At 30.7% G+C, this 16018-nt stretch overlaps 1 protein-coding gene across 2 annotated transcripts; it reads right to left on the reverse strand.

Moving 5' to 3' along the window:
* Positions 1-1104: 1104 nt before the first annotated feature.
* On the reverse strand, positions 1105-6527 carry LOC100791859 (uncharacterized). Of its 2 annotated transcripts, none has more exons than XM_003527026.5 (10): positions 6280-6527; positions 5736-5902; positions 5593-5657; positions 4469-4509; positions 4224-4312; positions 4032-4145; positions 3282-3359; positions 2846-2914; positions 2268-2348; positions 1105-1428 (listed from the first exon to the last, which is right to left on the reverse strand). In XM_003527026.5, the coding sequence occupies exons 1-10, from the start codon at positions 6413-6415 to the stop codon at positions 1321-1323; spliced, it is 948 nt and encodes a 315-aa protein (XP_003527074.1). In that variant the 5' UTR covers positions 6416-6527; the 3' UTR covers positions 1105-1320. The 2 variants fall into 2 exon arrangements, with proteins under 2 accessions (XP_003527074.1, XP_006581967.1); XM_006581904.4 differs by having other exon boundaries at positions 2268-2342; positions 6280-6526.
* Positions 6528-16018: the final 9491 nt, after the last annotated feature.

Raw genomic sequence — 16018 nt, forward strand, 5'->3', positions numbered from 1 at the left:
ATGCTAAAAAATTCTAATAATTTTATAAATTTTAAAACAATAAAAACCTTTTAAAAATATCAAAGTTAGACTCTGGAATATTTATTATTTTTTTTATAAAATGTAAATAACTTTTTTTAATGATTATCATTTTTCATTTTTCTGTGGAACTAATTTCTTTATAGAAAATTCTTTCCTGCTTTTAAACAATGAAACTTCCCCCTTACATCTTGATTATGAATAATTATTATTTTGGAGTATAACATAAAATCGTGTGGCTTAAAGCGCGTGATTGAAGCGCGTGCCAGCCGTTCACTTGAAATCTTCACCTTCAAGTTGGCTATGCCATCAATTGGCTTTTTTTTTATCATTTGGTTAATTTTTTTTTCCAAATTATCAAATGCTATATTTTTTAATTAATTCCTAAAGTGATAAATCTTTATCCTACTTGTAGCTATAGGGTCTCACCTCTTCTAAAATTGAAGTCTATTAAAATTTACAACTTTTGTTTCCAAGAGGATAACTATCTTTATAATTTATCTCTAAATGAGAATTAATTCAAAAATAATTCCATTTGATAATTTAAAAAAAAAACCTCAAATAGTAAAAGAACCATCATTTACTTTAAATATAATATATTCTTTAATGCGCTCTGGGATTATTTGAAATTTGTATAGATTCTATTTTTTTGCAAATATAACTCATCAAATGGGAAATATGACACGTATTTAGTCAAATTTACATGAATTTTACTCAATAAAAAGTGTGTTAAAAGAAGGTTAGAGTACGACGTTATTAATATATTTTTTTCCCTTTTACACTTTTCCTATCTTATTATTTTATTATAGAATATTCTAATGGTTTTTTAGAAAATAATATTCCAATGTTAGAAACAACATTTAAGAATAAAATTGATTGAAAGTGTAAGGTTAAAAACCCTCACAACGTTGGAACCATTTTTTTTATTTTTTTTTGCTTCCTGCACTTCCTGTTTGGCTCAGAATGACTAATCCGGATAGTAAAGAAAACATTTCAGAAAGGAGAAAGGATGCAGGAAACAACTTGGAGGTTCAGGAAACAACAGTCCAGTTAGCACTTAGCAGCAAAAAAAAATAAAAATTGAAGTCCATTAACCGTATAAGATATTATTCTATGAATCTATGATCATACACATTAGTATATCCACCTATATATAATTTTGGACTGACTTTTAAGTTTCAATGCAGTAAAAGAAACAAAAAAACACGTAGTTTTCTGTATACTAATGGTTCTTTTACACATTAGTGCATATTCTTGTGGTCACTAAATTTAATACACATGCAATACACGTGCAAGACAACTTCATTCTTTTGAACACCTAAGTCTGAATTTGCGAGTGTTCATTCTTCCATTTAGCGCAAGGGCTAGCACATCATATTCCTCCACGTACCAAAGCTCCGACACCACCGCCTGGATATATATGTAAATAAAGGTTAGGGTTACATGCGTAAAACACCATTGCGTTCACACCTGATGAAATAATTTATTTAATGTGAGAACTCGAACTCAATTCCCATCATGTGCAAAAAAAAAAAATTGGATCAGCAACAGTCACACTGTGCACCCGATTCATCTATGACTTAGTGGGTTAGAAGATACTCATGATTTCTGATCCAGGATAAATAAAAAAATACATTCATCTGACAGGAGCATGTAAGGTGAAAGAATTTTTATTAATGAGAATAAAAAGAGTGAATCATGAGTCATGACCGTGAAAGGTTAAGCTTAAGAGACAAAGTTTGGTAACTTTTGAAGTGATCATGTAGTCATTAAATAATTTATAATCATAAACTTTCATGTATGGTCCACCTTTACTCCTCTTATACTCTCATACAAATACTCCTTTCACTTGATAGCCTCCTATAAGAGACTAAGGGCCTGTTAAACTTCTCTATAAACACCGGTAAGATAAGAAAATAAGAAAACAAAAATGAAATAAGTGGATAAACATATCCTATATCTAGTGAGAACATGGCATGTGAGAGGAGTTATCAGGTTCTCCTTGGTAGATGTATTAGGTGAATAAGAAGTGTATATATAGAGAGGAAGTGTCATGTATATGGTGAAAGATGAGAGCATGGCAGGAGCCGGTACTAATAGAGACAATGTCAATAACAAATCAGGTCCTTGAGTTTAAACATTAGGCAAAGCAATTACAATACCAACTGCAAAAAAACCTTTCAGATTTCAATCTTCTTAACTGCAATTTCAATTATAACTACCCCATTAAATAACAAATAAGCACAAACCTTGAATCCATGAATCTGACTGTTAAGTCGATCAACTAGGTCATGGAAAAATTGGACATCATCTGACATTCTAAGCTGTTCCTGCACATTACAAGAAGTCATTCTTTGGCATGCTGTCTGTCCTCATATTCATTCCATAATAAGTTTTGAGAAAATAATCTATACACTGACCCGTTAAAGATATTTTACACTATCATCTAATCACAAGTTGATATGCATGGTGAGTTGGTTGACTTTTGTAAAAACTACCTTAAAAATCATGCCTAAACTACCGTGATTTCTAATTGGTTGACAGTATAAATTTTTTTACATTGACAGTGCATATAAATTAAACTTAGTTTTTTGTCAATATCAATTGACATTTTACCGTGCTCCAAATATATTGCCAACAAAAGAAATTTGTAGGCTTCTCCTAAGTTCTAAAGCAATAAAAACTTAACTGTTACTGCTTCACTATAGGTATCAGAAAATCATGCTGATGTCAAAGCCAGGAACCAAATGCAATTCTAAAATAAACGATTATATCACTTAACAGCTAGCAGTAATAAATTTAAATAAATACTGTAGAAGCATATTACCGAAGGTGATAATGCTTTAGGTGGACCCAAAAGCCTTGCAAATGACGTGTGGAGAATTGCAGCATCATACTGCAGAAGAAAATAACAGATCCTCAAGCATCACAAAGTAACGCAATTTTAGTGGCATAAATTGTTTCGAATTACCAGAATAACTTTACAGAAACACAGGATTGGAGTCCACAGAGGAAACTGTTATTAACTTGTATAATAATAAAATTCTAAAGAGGACATCTCAAATTAATGTTAAGATTTCAGGCTCATGAAAGCCTGGACCTTAGTTTTAATTATCAAAGCATCCAAATTCATATGTGGATAATAAATTGTTCTAATTGCACGGGAAACTTCACAATGTAGTCCTGACTCAACCCATAGTATATATATTCACTTTTCTTGCATAGGCATTATATCAAAACTGAGTATTTCAAATTATGCTTACAAGTTGCTTCTCCGGTGCATGTGGAAGTGCATTCTTCAACTTAGCACGAATGGTTATGGGATCTGTTCCCGAGGTAACCTACAAAATATGCATAACTAGTAAGACAAGGCTTGCAAATGCGGTCAGAAATTTTAATCCTGACACAATTCAACATGAAGAGTTATGGAAATAGTTTCCCTTTTTTCTTTTTTCGGTTAATGATTTCAAGTTTTTTCAATATACTGATTGATGCACAGGTTGATAGTTTTAACAATTGGCTATGCTTTGAAATTAACAAAGATTATATGAAACTTGATGATCACAAGTTATTGAAAATAAAAGCACAAAAAAAATAGAGAAAGGTTTGGTTTAAAAGCATAACAGATAAAGCTCTGCTGTTTCCATTTAATTGAAAAAAAATAATGCCAAAATATTTCTATAATCTAAAAAGACTGAATGAATCATACAAGTATGAAAATGCTATAGGTATCTTCACTTCTGTTGTAACAGAGAAAATTTAGAAGACTGAACCACTTAAGTTCAAAAGCTAACAATTTCCTATGTTGAACCAGCTTCACCATTCTAAAATTTCATTTCACTTGACAGAACCCAATATATTGCACTGCCTTTTTTTTGTTATGAGAGAAGGGGTAGGGGTAGCCCGGTAGGGGACTAGCATCAAGAAATTGAATAATGCCCATTTATACAACCCAGTCTACAATACATGTGCCAAGGTTAATGAAACAAATCCTTTAGATTATGGAAACAAACCTGCCAGCAACCCAGGAGCACCCCTGTTGAAGTCAAAACAACCCTATCCAAAACAATTTTCAAAGGGCAGAGTGTTGCGACAACAGCTTCCACAGAAGATGCTTCAGCTTCTATCTGACACAAAAATGATTCCCATGAGCTTAGCCAACAAATTGCCAAGAAGAAACTGAGACATGCACAATTGAAGTATACCTCTTCTTTGGTGGCAGGTACAGGTACAATATGGTGGGAGGCATGGAACATGCTAAAATGGTACAGACTAGAGTTCTGAAACCAGATTGCTAATTGGCACACATGTAAGAATTCCAATAAATAAAACAAGATGAAGAGAAGATTGAAGCAGCACAGGCAGTTTAAAGTGCAAAGATATAGACCAGTGAACGAATCAGAATTTTGTTATCACTATCAAGCTAAGCGTTGATCCAACAATAGCTTACCTTTATCAAAATAAGGATTAAAAACATTTTTGACAGCCTCCCTGTGTCATACAAACCGTGCATGTGTTATATGAATACCAAATTGCTTGACGTAAAGTAATAAAAGAATTAAATCAAAGAAGACAAATATAAAAGTAAAGAAGGATACATGAAACTGAAGATAAATTAACATCCTTTCTACAATTGTAATTTACAATGTGGTATGCAATGTTCCACTTTCCAGGAAAGCAAAAGAAAAAAATGGATATACTCAAACTTTAACCTGGTGAAGTTTTAGTCTGAATCAATTTTAAAGCATTGATCTCTAAATCTAACAATTTACTTATTGAGTTTCAAAATGATACACTCCTTGATTCTTCAAACCATTCAAGTGATCATTTTTCCCTAAATAGAACCGTATTAGGCGATTTGCACCTTAAAAAAGCAATGGTCAGTTAGTCCTGCAAAATTAGTAAGTATTTTAAAAAAGACACATTCATTGGTAATAGAATGTACAGTTGTACACCAATACATATAAAACCTTGCTGTAAAAATGTTAGAAAGAAAAGAACCAGAGTTGTAAGGTTAAACAGATAAACCTTGCTTTTGGATAAGCTTACCCAAACCGGCCCTATTTACTATACAATGATATTACATAAGGTATGAATTGATCTAGAAATTTTATGCAATAGTTTTGACAAAATTTATTTCAAAACTCCATTTCCTCTTATGCTTACTGGGATCATGGATCTCTAGCATAACCCCATTTTAAAAGTAAGATGTCACATACACGTATGAGCTCAGAAAGATATTTCTCTGCTTAAGATACAATACAACTTTCAAATTCCCAGGAAACACTAAATCTTATCAACATCACGACCACAAGTGCTATACTATGAATCCAATGAACGATTTGTTTTTTATATGCAAGTTGTCAATATATCCAAATAAAAGAATTTACCAGGGACAGTTAGACAATTCAGCCTATATTCATATAGAGAAAAAAACAATTTTTAAATGACTATCTAAGCATTATCATCCAATTCAAAACCTTGGCCAAATTCAGAAGAATTATGTCTACAGCTAAGCATAGATGTATAAAATGATAATCAATAAAATCCAGGAGTCAAATTATTAATGCTTACGCGATAGGTACAGAGAATTCAGTGCTCAAATACAATACATTAGCCCGCACCGGAGGATTTGCCGGCTGCACATGGAAAATAATCATCAGTTGCTGCCCAAACAACTCCATGAAACACAGCCTAAACTGTTGCTAACATGTCACCTTCAGAACAGGAGTTACAGATCCATCCTTCAGTGTGAATATATCCGAAAGAGACAATGACTGAGAGGTTTCACCATGTTTCAGGAAAGCAGCTCCATGCTCATCCAGATCTCTCCCCATCTTGTCATACAACTTTGATCTTTGCCCCGTGTTTGAATTTGGAGAATCTGAGATAGACCCTTTTAATTTAGCACCAAACTCGCATATATCTCCCCTCAAAATCAAATTTTGAACAAAACCCACTTCCAAGGTACCATCTTTACACGGAATCATCACGTTAAGCATAAGAACACGCTCTAAAAAGTTCAAACTTTTCTTGGGAAGGCCAAAAATAATTGGCAATTTGACAAAAAATTAGTGACCCAAATTGAAGAAACTCTAGACAATTGTCACCAAAGTAAAATCTACCATAAATGGAAACACAAACACACACACACACATAAACAGAACATAACAAACCAACCAAACTGAACCTGGTGTAAACAAAAGTTTGAAAATGATGGGTAATAAAAGAGAGATAATAATTAATAAGCAATTTTATTACCTAAAGAAGTTGATGAAGGAGTTTGTGATGAGTTGTAGAGGGCCATTTGGAACAAGGTGAAGAAGCAGAAAGCGGAGATGAGCCAGATCAAAACCACCGTTTTGGAATGGCTCAAGTTCATAGCCTTACCCGTCATCACTTTGTACGGCACACAACGTCAAAGATTAACTGAGTGAGTAGCGCAGTTCCAACCAAATTAGTGTCATGAGTCATTACACTCATTTTCTGATTCATTATTCCTAATACAAGGCATAAGGCTCCATCACAAAAACAAACTTTTATGTTTTTTTCTTCCTCCAATTTTTCGTCAATATTTTTATTTTTAAAATAATATAAAATATGATCAAATAAGCTGCAATTTTATACTTACCTCTAATAAATATTTTTGTTTGTAAAACAATTTTCCGGACATATACCTTCTTTTTCTGACTAGATCATATGTATTCTTTCTTCCCTTTTAGAAAAATTACATAAATAGCCTTGTCTAATTATTTGACATGTGTTACTTTTTTACATATTCCAATCTTTTAAGTTGTTTTACTTTTTATTTCCTTCTTTTTTTCTCTTCACTTTTTACCATGTGTCATCTCCTCATCTCTTAAAATAACTTAGCCCACTTTTTCATCACTTTCTATTCATTTCTTTATATATTAGTCTTTTGCGTGTGTCCACGCTCGGACTCATACTCCTATTTGAATATTATGTGCAAAGTTCAATAACAATATTTATTTGTATGATAATAATGTTGAGTTATGTTTAGAAAATAAAAAATAGCATAAAGTAAGAATACAAACAAACCTGATGTTATTGTAGATTGTTGGATGGTGTTGATGTAGCAATGAAAGAGAAACTACACAATAAAGAGAGGTAAATGAGTTTATTAGATTTTTGGATACAATTATTGATAATTTAATAATCAGAAGTATGACGATAGTACTATATACAATAATATTCACGTGATAAGTAGATATTTTAAATCAATTTACTTTAGTGGAGGTGATATAATAACAAATATCCAATAGTTGCCTTGGCCATGTGATGCTGTAACATAAATAAATAAATGTAATATATATTAAAATTTTGTAAATTAAATATTAACTTGTTGAAAATGATATCCAATGTATAATGATAATCTTTTTCATATATTCACGAACAAACAATTATAAAAAAAAACTATGACAGGTCCCATGACATCAACATGAAAAATAATATGTTTGTCCCGTGGATCATTCATATTTATTGTTGATCATATAATGATAATCTTTTTCACTTCCCATGATAATTTTTTGCACCTCAGCAAACATTTAGTCTATTAATCCATATATGTACTCTAATAATCTACTTAGTATATTAAGTGTTAACCTTTTACGGTTTTTGTTTCTCAACCATATTTATTGCTTATCAGTGTAATGATAATCTTTTCCATATATTCACAAACAAACAATTATAAAAAAACGTATGAAAGGTCACATGACGTCAACATGGAAAGTAATATGTTTGTCCCGTGGGTCATCCATATTTATTGTTGATCATATAATGATAATCTTTTTCACTTCCCATGATAATCTTTTGCACCTCAGTAAACATTTAGTCTATTAATCCATATATATACTCTATTAATCTACTTAGTATATTAAGCGCTAACCTTTTACGGTTCTCGTGTGTCATCCATATTTATTGCTTATCAGTGTAATGATAATCTTTTTCATATATTCACAAACAAACAATTATAAAAAAAAAACATATGAAAGGTCCCATGACGTCAACATGGAAAGTAATATGTTTGTCTTGTGGGTCATCCATATTTATTGTTGATCGTATAATGATAATCTTTTCCACTTCGCATAATAATCTTTTGCACCTTAGCAAACATTTAGTCTATTAATTCATATATATACTTTAATAATGATTACGGCAAAAAACAAATATAAAATTGAAGTTGCTTTAATAATATGTTAAAATTGATACTGTAATACTTAAAATTGATTGTTAAGTACCTACTAATTAGGAATAAATCATCGTCTAAATTATGATTATTTCCATATATGATTATTAATTTGAAAATTATGATTATTTTTATATCCTAATAGAATATTTAAAATTGATTGTTAAGTATCTATTAATTTGAAATGAAAATTAACAAAAATACGAATATAATATGTTTATTAATTAAACGTCAATAAATTGACAATGATTACGGCAAAAACAAATACAAAATTGAAGTTATTTTAATAATATGTTAAAATTGATACTGTAATATTTAAAATTGATTGTTAAGTACCTACTAATTAGAAAAAAATCATTATCTAAATTAATATTATTTCCATATCTGGTTATTAATTTGAAAATTATGATTATTTATATATTCTAACAGAATATTTAAAATTGATTTGTTAAGTACCTATTATTTTGAAATGAAAATTAATAAAAATACGAATAAAATATGCTTATTAATTAAACATCAATAAATTGACAATGATTACGACAAAAACAAATACAAAATTGAAGTTATTTTAATAATATGTTAAAATTGATACGATAATATTTAAAATTGATTGTTAAGTACCTACTAATTAGAAATATATCATCGTCTAAATTATGATTATTTCCATATATGGTTATTAATTTGAAAATTATGATTATTTTTATATCCTAACAGAATATTTAAAATTGATTGTTGAGTACATATTAATTTGAAATGAAAATTAACAAAAATACGAATAAAATATGTTTATTAATTAAACTTTAATAAATTGACAATGATTACGACAAAAACAAATACAAAACTGAAGTTGTTTTAATAATATGTTAAAATTGATAATGTAATATTTAAAATTGATTATTAAGTACCTACTAATTAAAAATAAATCATCGTCTAAATTATGATTATTTTCATATATGGTTATTAATTTGAAAATTATGATTATTTCTATATCCTAACAGAATATTTAAAATTGATTATTAAGTACCTATTAATTTGAAATGAAAATTAACAAAAATATGAATAAAATATGCTTATTAATTAAACGTCAATAAATTATATAACGTTTAATATTTAAAAGGAAAGTTTTCTCTTCTATAAAAGATACATATAATTTAGAAAGAAAAAAAAATAGAATTTGGTGGATATATGATTACACTTCATCTTTACATGAAAATTTATCTGTATTTTTATAATTATTAAAATTCACTTACTTCAAATACTATAAACGTATTTAAATTAACTGACTCAAATAGATTTGTTTAGAAAACAAATTTAGGTGGATACATGATCGCAGTTCATCTTTAGATGTAAATTTATCACTATTTTCATAACCATTAAAATCCACGTACAACAAACACTGCAACGTATTTGAATTAACTTTATTTTAGTTTAACTTTTCATTCAAATTAAGTTCAACAAATCTGGAAACATATCAAGTACTTGTAAGTCAGATAATATAATCGTATTAATATCGAATGGTTATAAAATTGTATTAATCTACAATTGTATCTAAAACAATAAATACGTGTCAAGTTCAATTTTTTTAAATGAAATATGATATATTTTTATCAACTTTCTCAAAAATTTAAAAATGGAAAATTATTGTTTCTTAACTTAAGTAGGAGTAAAAGATTCGATAATTATTTTATGTTTTGTTGAGACAGTGATTAGGTGAAGTAAAAATACAATTGTAATTAATTTTTAAAAAATAAATAATGGAAGGTTTTATTGAAAACACATTTTAATATATGATTCTTTTGGTGACGTTGTTGATAAAATGTAAATAGCTATAAAATATTGTCTCCTTCCCCAAGGGAATTAAATAACGACATCCAAAAATTAAATACAAAACAAAGTTACATAAATTTTTTGGAAACAAACAATTGAAAAAAGGTAATGGATTCTGGACTTCAATATTCAATTGGACTCATCTTCATCCCATAACATCTGCTTTCTGAAAACAAAAATGATGGAAAACGAACTGATCTTAGTTTGGTTTTTTAACAACTGGACTCCTCTTCATCCCACAACAAACAAAAGACCAAAGAAGGCAGCACAACAAACAAATGATGGAAAACGAAGGTGTAAACAGACTAAAAACAAAAATAAAAAGTCACTTCAACAAAAAATGACCAATGGACAACAAAGATTTAACCTTTTATATTTTGAATTTTCATAAAACCTAAAAAAGATGTATTGAATGATGCATATCTAAGATGAAAAGCACTTCCAAACAAAAAAAGATTTATGCATGTTTGTTTCAGAAAGTCACAACACCAAAATAGGCACCGAAAGATAAAGATAAAAACAGACTCAAAACTAACAAATGAAGAAATGGGGAAGAAATGGTATAGAAAACAAACCTGTAGTTACGGTTGGGGGATACCTATGACCGGTGTTCTTTTTGAGAGTTGCCGTTCTCGGATTATTTATTGTTCTCGGCCAAGAACATAGCGCAAGTGCAGTTAGCATATAGAAAAGTTAAAGATGGTAAAGCAAACAAAAGAAGAACATGCAACAAAAATAAGGGAAACATGACAAAAATCCCAGGAACCGAAAAAGGACGAAACCACAAAAAATTGGGTATAGGAAACAATGAGCACGTTGGAGAAGGCTCAGGAACACAAAAATGTTTAAAATTTGTATTGTGAGAAGTCAGAAAACAAAATAAAGGCAGAACACCCAAAAAAATTTAAGCTTTTGTGTTTACGAACCTGTATTCATGGAGTTTTTGAGATAAAAATCGCTGCTTTAGTGTGTTATTTCACCTTCTCTGCATTCATAAAAAAAATTAACATGCCAAAAAAATATATTGAACCATTAGACCACCAAAAAAGGACGAAAACACAAAAAGTTGGGTATAGGAAACAATGAGCACGTTGGAGAAGGCTCAGGATCACAAAAAAGTTTAAACTTTTGTATTGCGAGAAGTCATAAAACAAAATAAAGGCAGAACACCCAAAAAAATTTAAGCTTTTGTATTTACGAACCTGTACTCATGGAGTTTTTGAGATAAAAATCGCAGTTTTAGTGTGTTCTTCCACCTTCTCTGCATTCATAAAAAAAATCAACATGCAAAAAAATATATTGAACCATTAGACCACCAAAAAAGGAGGAAAACACAAAAAGCTGGGTATAGGAAACAATGAGCACGTTAGAGAAGGCTCATGAACACAAAAAATTTAAACTTTTGTATTGCGAGAAGTCAGAAAACAAAATAAAGGCAAAACACAAAAAAAAATTTAAACTTTTGTGTTTACGAACTTGTACTCATGGAGTTTTTGAGATAAAAATCGCAGCTTTAGTGTGTTCCTCCACCTTCTCTACATTCATAAAAAAAATCAACATGCAAAAAAATATATTGAACCATTAGACCACCAAAAAAGGACGAAAACACAAAAAACTGGGTATAGGAAATAATGAGCACGTTGGAGAAGGCTCAGGAACACAAAAAAGTTTAAACTTTTGTATTGTGAGAAGTCAAAAAAGAAAGTAAAGACAGAACACCCAAAAAAATTTAAGCTTTTTTGTTTATGAACCTGTACTCATGGAGTTTTTGAGATAAAAATCGTAGTTTTAGTGTGTTCTTCCACCTTCTCTGCATTCATAAAAAAAATCAACATGCCAAAAAGTATATTGAACCATTAGACCACCAAAAAAGGACGAAAACACAAAAAGATGGGTATAGGAAACAATAAGCACATTGGAGAAGGCTCAGAAACTCAAAAAAATTTAAACTTTTGTATAGCGAGAAGTTAGAAAACAAAATAAAGGCAGAACACCCAAAAAAAATTTAGCTTTTGTGTTTACAAATTTGTACTCATGGAGTTTTTGAGATAAAAATCGCAGCTTTAGTGTGTTTTCCCACCTTCTCTGCATACAATAGCGATTAATAAAAAAAATCAACATGCCAAAAAATATATTGAACCATTAGACAAAGGCAGAACACCCAAAAAAATTTAAGCTTTTGTCCTGCGAAAAGTCATAACACAAAACAAAGGCAGAAGACGCAAAAAAATTGAAGCTTTTGTATTGCAAAGGAAGAACAATAGTGAGTCACGTCAAATAAGCCCGAGGAACACAAAAAAATACAATTATTTGGACCGTCAGAACCACAAACCAAAGGAGAAATCAAATACATCACGCAAAAGGATAAGATAGAAAAGAACCCAAAAATCATTTTTCGGCCAAACCAAGCAAAGAACTATCAAACCAAGCAAAAAAGCTTCAGCCTTTGGGTTTTCCTCACGGGAGAGAAAACAACGACTTTACCAAGCAACAACCTTTCGATTTTTTGGCCAAACCAACCAAATGGAAAAAGAAAACACAACAGGATAGGAGAGAAAAGAACACAAAAGAATGGAGAGGAATAGAGGATTCAGAAGAATGGAGAGGAATGGAGAAGAACGAAAATGGGAAACGAAGAGTTGAGAAGCAATGGGAAACAGATAGGGGTCAGAAGCAAAATTCAAAATGAAACGTATGTTGGAAAATGCAAAAGCCTTAGGGAACATAATTAGTGCATCGATAATTGTGTGGCACGTTGGAAACTTAAATGCTTGGGGTGGGTGTCAAATATTAATAATAATAATGATTATTTATTTTATTTATTATATATATATTATTTACTGAAAACACACTGTAGCACGATTTGACATTTTTAGGCGGGAATTGCATTGCACCACAGCTTGACACATAGGCCATCCAGGGCCTTGTTTGTATAATATAACCTCTCGAGTCTCTTCAGTCTAACCTCTTCCCTCTGTTCTCTCTCGAACGCAACAACTCCCATTATCTTTTTTCTCACTCACTTTTTTTTCTTCATTTTTTTACTTAAGATTTTTATAAAAACTATAAATATTTATTTACTTAAATTATATTAATGTTTTATGTCTTTTATATATAAAAATTTATATTCAAAAATTTATGTTAGCATATGCAATCATAAAAAAATCATTCTAGATTTCATAAAAAAATTTATAATCGATTACCAGTTTCCTGTAATCGATTACTAGTGGGAAAGTTTGATTTCAAAAGATTTTAACTGGATTTGCAAAATTCCAATTGCTTTTTAAATGGTGTAAGCAATTACAATATATTGGTAATCGATTACCAATGTATCTGAACGTTGAAATTCAAATTCAATTGTGAAGAGTCACATCTTTTCATAAAATGCTTTGTGTAATCGATTACATGGTTTTGGTAATCGATTACCAATGACAAGTTTTGAATAAAAATCAAGAGATGTAACTCTTCCAATGGTTTTCTCAAGATTTTCTCAAGGTTATAACTCTTCCAATGGTTTTCTTGACCAGACATGAAGAGTCTATAAAAGCAAGACCTTGACTTGCATTTTAACAACACTTAAAACTTTTTCATATATTCTTTTACAACCTTTGAATCTCTTTGAACATCTTCTTGAACTTCTTCTTCTTCTTCCTTTGTCAAAAAGCTTTCTGAGTTTTCTGGTTTCCAAACTTTGTTCTTTCACAGAAAACAAAAGTGTGTTATTCATCTTTTTCATTCTCTTCTCCCTATGCCAAAAAGAATTCGCCAAGGACTAATCGCCTGAATTCTTTTTGTGTCTCTCTTCTCCCTTTTCCAAAAGAACAAAGGACTAACCGCCTGAATTCTTTTGTGTCTCCCTTCTCCCTTTTCAAAGAATTCAAAACGACACAGTCTGAGAATTCTTTTGATTCTTCCCTTTCCCTTAAACAAAAGATTTCAAAGGACTAACCGTCTAAGATATCTTTTGTTTCCCCTTCACAAAGTTTCAAAGGACTAACCGCTTGAAAACTTTGTCTTAACACATTGGAGGGTACATCCTTTGTGGTACAAGTAGAGGGTACATCTACTTGGGTTGTTGTAACTGAGAACAAGAGAGGATACATCTCTTGTGGATCAGTTCAAGTGGAGGGTACATCCACTTGGTTGTTCAAAGAAAACAAGGGAGGGTACATCCCTTGTGGATCTTTGCTTGTAAAGGTTTTTACAAGGTTGAAAGGAAATCTCAAGGACCGCAGGTCGCTTGGGGATTGGATGTAGACACGGGTTGTTGCCGAACCAGTATAAATTCTTGTGTTTGTCTTCTTCTTCCCTACACTCTTTAATTTCCACTGTGCACTTTAATTATCGCTTTTACTTTTGGTTAAAGTTTCTATTTCTGTTCTTTACTTTCTAGTAAAAGCATAATTGAATCTAGTAACATTAAGAAGGATAGATTTTTAATTAGTAAAGGTTCATTAATAATTAATTCAACCCCCCCTTCTTAATTATTCCAAGGCCACTTGATCCAACAAGTGGTATCAGAGCAGGTATCTTGTAGAAAGTTTAACCACTTCAAGATTCATGACCTCTTTAAATTCTTTGTTTTTCAAAAGTAATTTCAGGAATAGGTAATTCCAAGATCATGATGAAGACCAAGTCAACTTGTGTCTCATGACAAAATCTCATGAAAACAACAAAGAAGAATCTGTAAGGAAGAAGTAGTACATCGACAGTGGATGTTCCAAACATATGACGAGAGATGTATCCAAATTTACAACCATTTCTCCCAAGAAAAGTGGACATGTTACATATGGCGACAACAACAAAGGAAAAATTATTGGAGTCGGTAAAATACGAGTTCCTCTACTCCTATTGAAAATGTGTTACTTGTAGAAGGTTTAAAGCATAGCCTATTAAGTGTTAGTCAATTATGTGATAGAGGATATAAAGTATCTTTTGATTCTGAAAAATGTGTTATCAAACATGAGCATGACAAAGATATTGAGCATATAGGTTTCAGAGAAAATAATGTTTATATGATTGATTTAAAACAAAAATCTAAAAATGATAGATGTTTTCTAAGTAAAGATAATGATCCTTGGTTATGGCATAAGAGAATTGCTCACATTAACATGGATCATCTAAATAGATTAATCTCAAAAGATCTAGTTGTTGGTTTACCAAAATTAAAGTTTGAAAAAGATAAATTATGTGATGCATGCCAAAAAGGTAAACAAACAAAAGCATCTTTTAAATCTAAAAACATTGTCTCTACCACTCAACCATTACAATTATTGCATATGGATCTGTTTGGACCCTCTAGGGTCATGAGTTTTGGTGGTAGTTACTATGCTTTAGTAATTGTTGATGATTATTCTAGATATACTTGGACTTTATTTCTTACTCATAAAAATGATGCATTTCGTGCATTTAGAAGACTTGCCAAAGTCATCCAAAACAAGAAAAGTCTCAAAATTATCTCCATTAGAAGTGATCATGGAGGTGAATTTGAAAACAATGATTTTGAAATGTTTTGTGATGAACATGGCATAGAACATAACTTTTCTGCACCTAGGACACCCCAACAAAACGGAGTAGTAGAAAGGAAAAATAGAGCCTTAGAAGAAATTGCTAGAACCCTTTTAAATGACACACCACTTCCAAAATATTTTTGGGCAGAAGCAGTCAACACCGCATGCTATATTATAAATAGAGCCTTAATAAGACCCATTCTTAAGAAAACTACATATGAACTGTTTAATAATAGAAAACCAAACATTGCTCATTTATATGTTTTTGGATGTAAATGTTTTGTTCTAAACAATGGTAAAGAAAGCCTAGGAAAATTTGATGCTAAGGCAGATAAGGGCATATTCCTTGGTTATTCCCTACATAGCAAAGCCTTTAGGATATACAACAAAAGAACCATGACAATTGAGGAATCAATACATGTTACTTTTGATGAAACTAATATTACCTCTCTGAGAA

This window comes from Glycine max, chromosome 6, assembly GCF_000004515.6.
Source record: "Glycine max cultivar Williams 82 chromosome 6, Glycine_max_v4.0, whole genome shotgun sequence".
Taxonomy (NCBI): domain Eukaryota; kingdom Viridiplantae; phylum Streptophyta; class Magnoliopsida; order Fabales; family Fabaceae; genus Glycine; species Glycine max.